The sequence below is a fragment of the Pseudorasbora parva genome, chromosome 23 (genome assembly GCF_024679245.1).
Source record: "Pseudorasbora parva isolate DD20220531a chromosome 23, ASM2467924v1, whole genome shotgun sequence".
Classification (NCBI taxonomy): Eukaryota; Metazoa; Chordata; class Actinopteri; order Cypriniformes; family Gobionidae; genus Pseudorasbora; species Pseudorasbora parva.
The window spans coordinates 14,405,882-14,418,196 of NC_090194.1; the positions used below are offsets into that span (position 1 = coordinate 14,405,882).

The 12,315-nt window shown below is 37.4% G+C and overlaps 1 protein-coding gene across 2 annotated transcripts in view; it reads left to right on the plus strand.

The window, feature by feature from the left end:
• itga1 (integrin, alpha 1) overlaps positions 1-12,315 on the plus strand; it is a 60,492-nt gene that overhangs the window by 11,860 nt on the left and 36,317 nt on the right. For both annotated transcript variants that reach the window (XM_067433368.1, XM_067433369.1), the window contains 2 exons: positions 7,773-7,893; positions 10,507-10,622. In XM_067433368.1, the coding sequence (XP_067289469.1) occupies positions 7,773-7,893; positions 10,507-10,622 (237 nt within the window). The remainder of the gene's footprint in view (positions 1-7,772; positions 7,894-10,506; positions 10,623-12,315) is intronic.

The window sequence follows — 12,315 nt, forward strand, 5'->3', positions numbered from 1 at the left end:
TGTAAATTATACCTTTAAAAAAAAAAAAAAAAGCTTGCTCTGCGAAACATCCTTTAAAGGAACACTCCACCGTTTTTAGAAATAGGGCTTATTCAACTTCTTTCCTACATTGAGGTATGTGGGAAAATGCATTTTTGTCTCAGTAAATCTCACAATTTACAAAACGTCACATACAGCGACTGCTTTAGCTAAAGGGGTCATATAATGCCATTTTTGTACAAGTTAATATGATTATTTATTGTCTAAATTAAAACTTTGTAATTTACTTTAATTAAAAGGTCTATTTAGTATTCTAAGATATCACTCATTTAACCTGGTGAAAAACAGCTCTGTTTTCAGCAAGCCGTTTGTATGCATGTGCCTTTTATGCTAATGAGCTTTGCTCACCCCGCCCCTCTGTTCTGTGGGGCTTTGAGGGTGAAGCTTTGCTTAGACAGGAGAAAGTTTGACAACGCGTCTCTCAGGACACATCTTTGCAAGTTCAACCGTATCAATTCGATATATCAGAGATGTCAACATCAAAATGACTGCTCTGTTCATTATTACACCCAAGAACAGTACACCACAATCGCTTAGACGCCATTCTGCTCCAGCGTATTCACAATGGCGGACGACAGCTTGAGCGCGCTCAGGGCAGGTCTGAGATGCCCTGTTGAAACGCTGTTGTCAATCAACCGCAGTGGGAGGGGTGTCTGATCGTGTGACCTCACACATCGAACGGCTTGATTTCAGACAGGTGAAAACATATAAGGAGATTAAAAAAAAACACTTGATGGATTTTTATCATTATAGGATGGTTGTGTACAGTCACTACCAACACACATTGCTGTATAATCAACTTGTAAAAGTGCATGTACCATTATATGACCTCTTTAAAATTGCCCTCGAACCACCAAGAATACCTTCAAAACCGCATAGCAACACCTTAGCAACTTCCTCTGGTTAGGTGATCCGCCAACCACATAGCAAACGCATAGCAAACTATTTGTCTGAGAGACTTAAAACCTTCAAACTTTAAAACTACTTCAAATTTAAATTTCTAAAACTGCTTAAAACATAAAACCTTCAAGTCTCTCTCTCTCACTCTCTCTCACTCAACTATTTCACATTTAAAATTTTACAATTACTTAAAACTTTCAGGCTTGGCAAATTCAACGTTTGTTCAGAAACTTTACTCATCTAGTTACTATTATTATTATATTATTGTTTTGACTCTATAAAAATGAAAACATAAATATATTTCTGTTGTAAATTATAATTGCCTATGAAAAAAGGAATTTTGTTGGCCTGATAATGATTTTAATTGTAATTAATTTACAATACTAATGTTCGTGTCTTAATTTCTTCACCAGGGGTTTGCAAACACACATTTGGGAAACCCCATTTAATTCATTAGCACATTTATATTGGCTGGATAATCATTTTGGTAGTACATATATAAACCCATACTGCTTATAATGTAAATAGTAATGTCGTTTTATTCTATCTTATCGTTTATTGCACTTAATCACCAAAGGAAGTGTTTCCTACATTGTGCGTATGTCAGTACTTGAATTCATTCAGATATATCAGTTCTTTTGGCCAGGAAAGAAAGCGACAAGGAGAGAGTGTGCATGAGGACACATTTACTTGATTATCTTGAGATCTGCTTTGTCATAAAAAAACACGTGTGAGCCAGACAAGGCCTCGACCCAGGCCTCGCTTTTCATCACGCAGCTCTCCTGCTGCCAAATGTGCTGATTTAAAAGTCTTCGCACAGATAAATCCAACACATTGCCGCCATTGGATGACTAAATCTTACAGCTTTATACAATTAATCAAATTTTTGCACTAACATGTGACATATGATCAAACCCGAAGCAGGAAGACAGCATCATTTCATTTATTTTGACCTTGTCTGCAATATTAGCTTGGAGCTTTACCACTTCAAAGAGCTTGTTGGGATCCAAAATGTGTTCCTAGTTTTCTTGATACATCTCCACGGATACCAAGGCTTGCACCATAAACATTTGGGCGTGCTGATTTTTCGATGATGTCACTATGATGTCGTTGTGAAGAGGATCCAGCTATGGTAGTTATTATAAAGTTTTTAGAAATTAAGGCATGAAAGGTCATGCATGCTTTCTGAAACTTTTCGAACAAATAGAAAGATCAAAACATCCCTACAAATAGTATTGTATGCATATATACTTTCCATCAGTTTAGGCTACAATCCCCCGCAACACCCACCCACACTTTAGTCCTGCATGTAAAGGATGTCCTGTTAGATAAAAAATGAACATGCAAACCACGTTATACATTTGAAACATTTAGCAGATGTTCATTTGGGACTTGCAGGAAGTGCTTTTGATACATGTGAGAATTTGCTCTGTATTTAACATGCTTTCTGTATTTAACATGAATACTAAAAAGACTGTACTACAAAATAATGGCAGGGAATGTGTTTCTGTTGAGTTTTTACAAAGCTGCATGCAAAAACACACAATGCAGCCGATTCACAAACAAATGACTCTTCTTAGCAAGTTATTTTTATGGAATCAAACATATACAGTGCAACAAGTCAAGTGTAGTTTGAGGCACAACAAATGACTCTCTCAGTGAATCCAAAACATACAACGTGACTAGGGCAGTACCAAAACAAATGATGAATGATCCAGTTCTTTAAATACACATTCAACACACTCTGGACCTTTTTGTATGAATCAAAATGTAAAATAGTTACATTTTCTCATATTTGCAAATAGTTTATTAAAAACTGTAGTTACCAGTTGGAATCCTCCCCTGTATAATTTACATAATTAGTTGAGAGAAAATTTCTTTCATATATATGCAAAATATATACCCAAATTAATTGGAATTGATATTGTTCCAGTTATTCTGAAATGGTTAGTATTTCATATTCTTGTAAAAATCAGTCTGTGGAAGGATTCTTTCAAAGAGATTTTCATACTTGGAATGCTCATTATTTTTCACATATTTTACCTCTCTTCCCAAACTGTCAGTAACGCTCTGGGGTGTGTTTCCCAAAAGCATCGTTAGCCAGCTATGGTTTACAAGTTCAGTCGTTATCAACAGTTCAACCAATCGGGGTTTCCTGAAACCATAGTTCTAATGAGCATTCGCAAACAGAATCGCAAACTTGTGTGGTCAGAATGACTGCTCTCGAGCTGTGGTTAGATAGGCTAGTTTCCTGTTTGCATGAAATGTGGACTTAATAAATCCTTATCTTGAGCAAAATAAGCAAGCTGACATTTAGTACAATCTATATATTTTAATTTTGAATATATACAAATGTCATTTATGTCTTTTAAAGGTGCACTATGTAGTATTTTTGCAGTAAAATATCAAAAAACCCTAGGCCATTGTTATATATTTTGTTCAGTTGAGTACTTACAATATCCCAAAGGTTTCCAACTATTTGTAAGTTGTGAGAAAATTGCTATTTTAACTAAGGAGCCAGGACGTTTGAGGGAGAAGCGCTTTACTCTTAGCAGTGTGAACAAGTGTCACAGCAGCCGCTGAGCGAACGCACAGCGTAACGGCATAACATCATTTTAAACACACTTAAATCTATCTAATATGATAAAAGAGCTGCGTTACCTCCTACTCATGAACGGAAAAGCGGAAATAGTGCAGGCGACTTTGTCCCGTCATAATAAAAGTCCCGGTGCTTGCGAGCTGTGTGTTTGTGTAACAATCGATCCAGCAGCCGTGCTCAGCTCTACAACACTCGGTCCTGCTCTGCTTCACACTACAGTAACGTTAATAACCGCATCCATGAAGACCACGTCCCAAGATGCTGCTCTAAAACTTGGCGTCATCAAACTCATTTGTTTTGAATAGGCGCCCTCTAGCAGACAGAAAGTTGGATAGTGCACCTTTAAGTTTGTCAATAGATTTAAAGCACCTTTTTAAAAGAGTTTGCATGTGCGGACGTGCTCTAGTAGCCTACGTAAGAATGAGCCTTTTTGAACCTGGAAATAGATGCCATGTCCATAATTTATACCAAAACAATCTAAATAATTAATTAAACGCAGTTATTACTCTACCACCTTGGTGACAGCATTAACCAACGTGGTTGAACAACAAATTTGCAACAATACTGTTTCGGGCAACAGTCGTGACGAGCTAGTTGATGTCTTTCAGTGATGTAATGTACTATGGTGGTTAAGCAGTGAGCTGCATCGTTGTATGGAAAATGCACCCCTGTTTAGTTCCTGTCTCTATAAACCCCTCCTTCTAAAAAAAAGTGCACTGTGGTCTGATTGGTGGGCTGGGCCAGAGTGTTATGAATGGTCAACCACTCTGAGCGTATTTTGGAAACACTCCTTACCATGACCGTGGGTTTCAATGCTAAACTCAACCAGGCGTCAACTCTATATTTGTGTTCGGACGTTTTCGTTCCTCGGAAGAAAACTCAAAACTGCAATGGAGGAGTAATCTTTCAGGGAGTTCATAAATAAACAGAACAAAGCCAATCCAAATTAAGTTATTCTTTAAATTTGTTTGCAGACAGCTCAAACAGCAACATTACACAACAAAGAAAGTTGAACATGAGTCCTCTTTAAGAGTGAGTCACCTGAATCTTGACTGCAAATATTGCTTTTGTAGAGCCGTGATGCATGCGTCTGGGCCTCTCTTCTCCATTTGTGATCAATGCAAAGGGCCTCTTTGGCTGGTGGCCATCCTGAATCACCTAATTGACTTAGTATTTGCTCTATACTGTAGTGGGTAGAAATCAATCAAGTCTGTTGAGAGAATGGATAAATCTTTTCCATTCCCCATTATCATGAATCCAGCGAAAATGACTGAAATCTAATGCAAGGGTGTTTTTAAGGGTGTATTCCCAAGGTTTCAGAGTGATGTGTGTGTCGTTGTGTTTGCATAAGCGCTGTGTGTGTATGATTTGTAGTGTGTTTGCTAAGCACTAGCTCACTGTGTGCTGCAAGCTTGTCCTGCGTTAAACCTCACCAGGAAGTCTTGCCTTTTCCTCTCGTTACACATTACAGACAACTACTTCATTAAGAGAGGAGTCCGTTTAGAGGATGGTGTGTTTGTCTGTGAGGAGGTAGACATATTTGTGGAGGAAACCAGCTGTCCGGTTGCCTTTGGCTCTCCATGTCTGTGTTTACAGAGTCAGTAGATTGCAAAGGAAATTCGTTCTGTTTATCTAACTTGCATATCCGACCCAAAACAAAACAGCTGCCCCTCAGGATGAGAAAGGTCCATGTGTTGGCACATCTCTTCTTCTTCCTTCTCTTCTGCTTTTTCGTATTTGTCTGTCTTTTTCTTTGTCGTAGTTCCGTTGTTCTTCTACTTTTCCAAAATATCAAAACAAGCTTGGAGGATACTTGTTGTTTATGTAACTTCTGAATGTTCTTCATGTTCTTCAGGCTCTTCATTGTGTTTTTCTTCAGCTTGTCCATTGAGGTTTTTGCAACTTCTTCTTTAGATTAATCATCATCATCTTCTTCCAACAGCTTTTTGGTCTTCATTCAACTTTTCCTCGAATTATTCTTTGTCTTCAAGTTCCATTCGTAGATTTTCTTCAGCTTCTGCTTTGAGGATTGTACGGCTTCGTCTTTAGAATAATCATCTTCTTCTCCTTGTTCATCGTTTTCATGTTTCATTGTCTTCATCTACTTCAGCTTCTACTTTGCAACCTTCTTCTTTCTGTTCTTTTTCCGAACACATTGATTAATGTTGCACATGTTGTTCTTCTTTATCTTCTTCGGATTCTTCATCTTTGTCTTCAATGTCTTTTTTAGGCTCTCCTTCTGTATTTGCCATTACCTTCATGTTCTCCAGATTCTTCTTGGCTTTCTTGGCGTCAACATTTTTCCATCATTGTTATCAGCTTTGTCTTGTTTAGTGTGTTCATATACAGATTGTTCTTAACCTTCAGCTTCATCATGTTCATCAGCTTTGCGTTAGTCTTCTTCACCTTTATATTCTTTAGTATCTTCATGTTTGTGTTCAACTTTTTCAAAACACATTAGGTCTAGATTGCAGAGGAAATCCATTCTGCTTATCTAACTCGGAAATCTCACTAAAAACAAAGCCCCAGTTCCTCAGGCCAAGAAAGGGTCAGCACGTCTCAAATGAACATGTTCTTTCTTCTACAGCTCTTCTTCATCTCTATATCTTTTTTTCAAAACACTCTGGCTGTGTCTGGCTCATCACAGGGGCGTGTGTATAGATGGTCTTTGGTTTGGTTTTTCAGATGGTTACCCATCATGCACATCCTCCTCAGAAGTAAGACTCAGTGGAAACCGGGTTTGGAGGCATAGCTGGAAATCTTAATTACTGTTGAGTGGACATTCATATGAAACATGCACACGGACATACACTGCCTCTCTGTTCCCTCGCTGTGCCATGACATCAGCAGTGAGCCCAAAGTGCCAAAGCCATATTATTCAACATTCATTAGCTCAAAACATGACTGTTATCAACAACAGACATTAGGGAGTACAACTGGCTTTCTGTCTCTCTGTCTCTTCATGTTCTCACCCAGATCCAGGATCCCACTCAACACCACAGTGATTTGTTAATCTTCACAATTCCCTTCCAAATCTAGGAATTGAATAAATCATGACAGGAATTCCGTTGCACACAACATGTGAAAAGGCTCTCTGTGGCCTCGGCACAATGAAGCATTTAAACACTATATTTAGTTCTCCTTTTATATACAGTACTAAAAGACAGATTTTGGTGGTCTTCGTGAAGAGGACATTGTCCAAGAGGTCAGGACGGCTGCTCCACATTGCTCTGTGAAATTCCTCTGCCTACTGTGCGTGTATTGCTCCCTGTAGAATTCACATTTTTCATTCCCACACAACTGGGTGTGCACAACTTTGGACCATTTTCTTTCTTTTTCTCAAAAAAGAAGAGAAATGGAAAGTGTTTTTTTATTTATTGATAAAAATCAATGATGATGTAAATGATGTAAATTATTATTCATTATAAATATTTAACAATTAATAAACAACTGAATAATTGCATTAACCAAACAATTTTTGTGTTCCATTCATCATGTTTTGGCAATGGAACAAATTAGGGATTGGAGTCAGACTTCCAAACAGAGAAAAAAGCATTATTATGGCCTTTATCTGCTCTTTGGAAATACTTCTTTAAATGGACAAACTCGTCTTGTGTGGATGATAAAGTTAGATACAATACTGTATGTTATACGCAGTTGAGGCCTTTGATATGTTTCACCCATTTTACTTGAAACGGACCTCACAATGGAAAAGACTTCCACTTGCTCTAGAAAAAGAGCCCTGCCCATGGAAATGAACAGGGGCTAAGGGGGGAAAATGCAGTCAAAATGAATGAAAATGCCCCCAAAATTCAAAATATAAAATAAAAAAGGTCCTTGTATGAGCTCTTGTAGAGTGCTGTTTGCCCAAATATCATCACGATTACAAATGTGATGGCTTATTGATACAACAGTTTAATAAACAAGAAGTTAATCTTAGTTGACTTTCATTTTAATCTGAGATCATTGTCTGTTTTTGCACTTTCGGCAACAAAAATAGTTCCCTAACAAATCCAGAGCTATTGCACGTCTCCGAGCAACATGATTCGTAGTGATGTTTCACAACATGAACATGTGATGTTTCGTTTAATAATTTACATTATGCATTTTCAACAAATTGTTTGAATGAAAGATGGTGGGGTCCCCACTGTTCCTTTGAAATGGGCCTCTGAATTGCAAAGGTTAACTCTGGTTATATGTTGTCTTGTATGTTGATTGTATCTTTTCTTTATAGTTCTGCTGCCATCGTTGTCATGTTTCAATGTGGACGAGAAGAACGGGATGTCATTCAGTGGACCAGTGGAGGACTTGTTCGGATACACTGTCCAACAATTCGAGAACAGTGAGGGAAAGTGGTAAGCTACATATTAGTTGTATAAGTGTTTACACTTTGTCTACACCGGGCACGACCATTGATGCTTTGCAACAGCTAGAAGCTTTCTAATCTGAATGCGACACAGTGACAAAGATACTGATAATTATTCATACAAACCCCTAAACCTCTCTACTCAACTGATGGACTCGCATTGCAAAGTCGGTACATCCAAATTCGCATACTATCGGTCCTAAATAGTGAGTATTCCAAAGATACCTGGATGTTCTACTATTTCCAGTTAGAATTCAGTGCAGATCTCTGATGGCTAATATTGCCCACAACCCATTGTGAGTTGGAATTAGATTCTAATTTAGAACTATAAATGCAGAAAAAACCCAGAAAAACATGATGGTCATGATTGTAGTTTTTTTAAATCTGTGTTTGTAGTTCTAATCGCCCAACTCGATTCGAATTCTAACCGTGTCCTAATTACACGCCACACGTTAAGTTTCCAGCGACAAGCTACTTGTCTGTCTACTTGCTGTCTGACTACGAGATGCGACAAATCAATCAAAAACCACAGCCAATCAGAACAGTGTGTGGGCGGGCTCCAAGTGTACACGCGGCACAAAAGATTTTAAGGCACTTGTCAGGAAATGGATAAGTAAGTATAATAATTAAATTCACAAATTTAAACACACCGACAGTGTTAGGTTTGCTGTTTATTTTGGAATTTATGTACATTTTTAAGAACTTTTAGGTTTGAAAATATCCCCTTGATATAAGCAGTTAAAATGTTCACCATTCGAACTCTAACTGAACTCTAATGGTATCACTGTATGTCTTTTATTTACATACTGATTTATGATTTTCTTTGATCATTCATGACATTGGCAAATGGTTTTGATGATGATTTTCATTTGACATCATATTAAAGATATACTCAGATATATACTCAATTCTATAATAATGTTAGAAATGTCTATAAGCACCACTGATGCAGTCTGCTTTTGTAATGGCTTGTTTTTTTCTAATAAAGACATCAAGCTAATGCACTCAGGCCTGCTAACTCCATTAAGCATATAAATAAATGGAAAGGATTCCCTACTGTAGGAAACAGTTCCACTCAGTGAAACCTTAGTGAATTCAGGCATCTGTAGCCTCTTAAAAATCAGTCCAGCAGTACGTTTTAGCACTGCTTGTAAAGGTTTACATTCTACCTCCAGAGAAACACCTCAGCTGGTGTGAAAAACCCAAGACAGCTTTAAGTAAACCTCTAACAGGTGGCTTTGACTGTGCTGTAAACCTTGCCAATGATATGTTCAGGTTCGTTAAATGATTTGACTTTATTTGAACAGATTTTACAATCAATTTAATTGATTTAATGGAAAGCTTGAAAATGTCCATCCACCTGGGGTTATTTTTCATAATGTTCTTGCTGCTGCTTTCCATAAACTGAACATGCATGGGGATGAACTCCAAAAATGGTAACAAAAAACACGTAAAATCATGTAAAATCGCTGGTTCTTGAATGTCCTGTGGCCACATGGATTCATGCACCCTTTTTGAATTCCACAAATGAGATTTTAAAGTTACAGTGGAGATATTTTTCTGCGAATGTGACTTAAATTCTGGGTTGTTCTCACACAAAGCTGTCATATGACTTCAGAAGACTTGGAATAGTTGTATGGGTAAACTTAATGGTTCTTTTTGGTGCTTTTTTTGTTTTGTTTTTAACTTGACAGCCTATGTCCCAATTCCCTTTCATAGTATGCGAATAGAGCAGCCAGGAAATTATGCAATATTTCTCCTTTTGTGTTTTGTGACGCAAACCACCAGGTTCTTTTATCTCGCAATTGTGAGCTTATATTTCAAAATACCGACTTTATAACATGAAATAGCAAGTTTATCTCTCACGTTTCTGAAAAGGCAGAATTGTGAGATAAAATGTCGCAATGACCTTTTTCATTTTTATTCCATGGTGGCAACAAGCATTCATAGATTTGAAATAACATGATAACATTTTTAACATTTTATTTAAATTTTTGGTGAAATATTCCTAAAATATTTTGTTCGTAGACTAGAAGGTGACTGGTGCCTGTTGTAACTACAGAAGATTGGGTTGTATACACTGCTGTGTCAAGGCCCATTTGTGCACAGGAATGTTAATGACTTGAGTTGTTTACATGCTTACACAAGGATGTCTACTTTTAGCACTGTTGTCAAATATCTGAGGAACACGGTGAATGTCCTTTATTCCACTAAGTGCACTCAGATGTACCACAGAGCATAATGAAACCTAAACAGCCTTACGTTATCTTACTGTAAAGCACATAAATCACTGTGGGGTTCAAGGGTAAAACATCACATATCCGTCAATATCATAGTCAGACTCTCTAACTGTTATTGTGACGAAAAAAGAAACTCTTTGCTCCCCATCAGACGGACATTTCACATATGTTCCATTTGACTGTAATATTTAAAAATAAGCATGTGCATATTTATGTTATGCTTTTCTTTCCCACTGGAAAACTGGCGAATCAATCAACTGCACTTTGGCTCAGCGGGCTTCCACTTTCTCACAAATCCCAAAGGTTTTTTGTGGTCACGGATTAATGACCCCATTCTCTTCTTTTGCTTTTTTTTTCCAAAGGGTTCTAATCGGTTCTCCTCTTAGCGGACAGCCGGCTAACCGGACCGGAGATGTGTACAGGTGCCCCGTGGGACAAAACAAAAACAAAACTGGATGTGAAAAATTTCGTTTGTCAGGTGAGAGTTGCTTGTAGCACCATCATTTTTTCCGTGGACTTTTTTTGTTCATTGCTGTGTACTCTCTCTATTCCCTGTGTTTACTGTGGTTATACCAGAACCTGTTTCAGGAAGGGGTGACAGACACTACCTCAGTTGCCCTGAAGTTGTCATTGTTTCTAAATTAGTACTTTGACTGTCTTAAACACTGCTGCATGACTCAAGGGTACCAGTGGATTTCTGATGAGAAGTCTGCCATGCACCAACATGGCACTTTGGGACAGGGTGATTTGAAAAAGAGGTTCTGAAATCATCTTTTCTCTTCTTAACTTTCCAAAATAACACCTCCAGGGAGGGAAAATGGTACATGCCACTTCAGTGCATTTCCTAAAGTCAACATGAAACACTGTTTATTTTCAGAATGGATGTGCTTGGTCTTACTACACATCATTGCATCTTTTTGATCAATCCTGTGATATTGATTCATTTTACTTTTCATTATCTGTACAAACGCCCACTTTTTAACAATTGCTTTCTATTAAGCAAAAATTGTTTAAACTTTATTTCTATTATTTAAACAAAATTTAAAGGGTTAGTTTACTCAAAAAGGATATTGATGTCATTAATGACTCACCCTAATGTCGTTCCACATCCGTAAGACCTTCGTTCATCTTCAGAACACAGTTCAAGATATTTTATATTTAGTCCGAGAGCGTATCCAAGTGAATACACACTATACTATCCATGTCCAGAAAGGGAATAAAACATCATCAAAGCAGTCCATATGTGACATCAGCTGGTTAATTAGAATCTCGTGAAGCATACATTTTGGTCCAAAAATAAATCAATGATTCGGATCGCCAGTGTCACGTGATTTCAGCAGTTTGGCATGCCATCCGAATCATTGATTGATTCACTGATTCACAACCATTTGAATCTTTATTTGAAGTTTAAACACAAACGCGGAAGAGAAGACAATGCTGAATAAAGTCATCATTTTTGTTATTTTTGGACCAAAATGTATTTTTGACGCTTCAGGAGATTCTAATTAACCAGCTGATGTCACATATGGACTACTTTGATGATGTTTTTATTCCCTTTCTAGACATGGACAGTATAGTGTGTATACACTTGGATACACTCTCGGATTAAATATAAAATACCTTAAACTGTGTTCTGAAGATGAACGCAGGTCTTACGGGTGTGGAACGACATTAGGGTGAGTCATTAATGACATCAGTTTCATTTTTGGGTGAACTAACCCTTTAAGGTGACAGTTGCATTTTACTTACTCATATAAGTATTGAGTAATATTATATGTACATATTATAGACTTACTTGGTAGGATTAGGATTTGGTTTAAGGTTAGATACTCATAATTTTGCATAATTTACTGTTATTACTATAATACATGTAATAACATGTTGCTACATCACCTTAAGATAAAGTGTTACCAAATGTATTGCAGTTCCCACAAAAATATAAAACAGCAACTGTTTCAACCTAGCCTGATGACGTCATACTCAGATTCTTGTCAGAATATGAGTCTGATACTGTTCCATTGGGCTGTGATTATGGGGCGTTTCAACCGAACCAGGAAAGAATGACGTATGTTGAGCCACGATTAGTTGTCAACAGAACTCAACTGCACGCACGTTGGAAAAAGTAGAAGAAGATGAGGGTAAACGATCTTTGCTGGTGTTGTAAAAAGTAT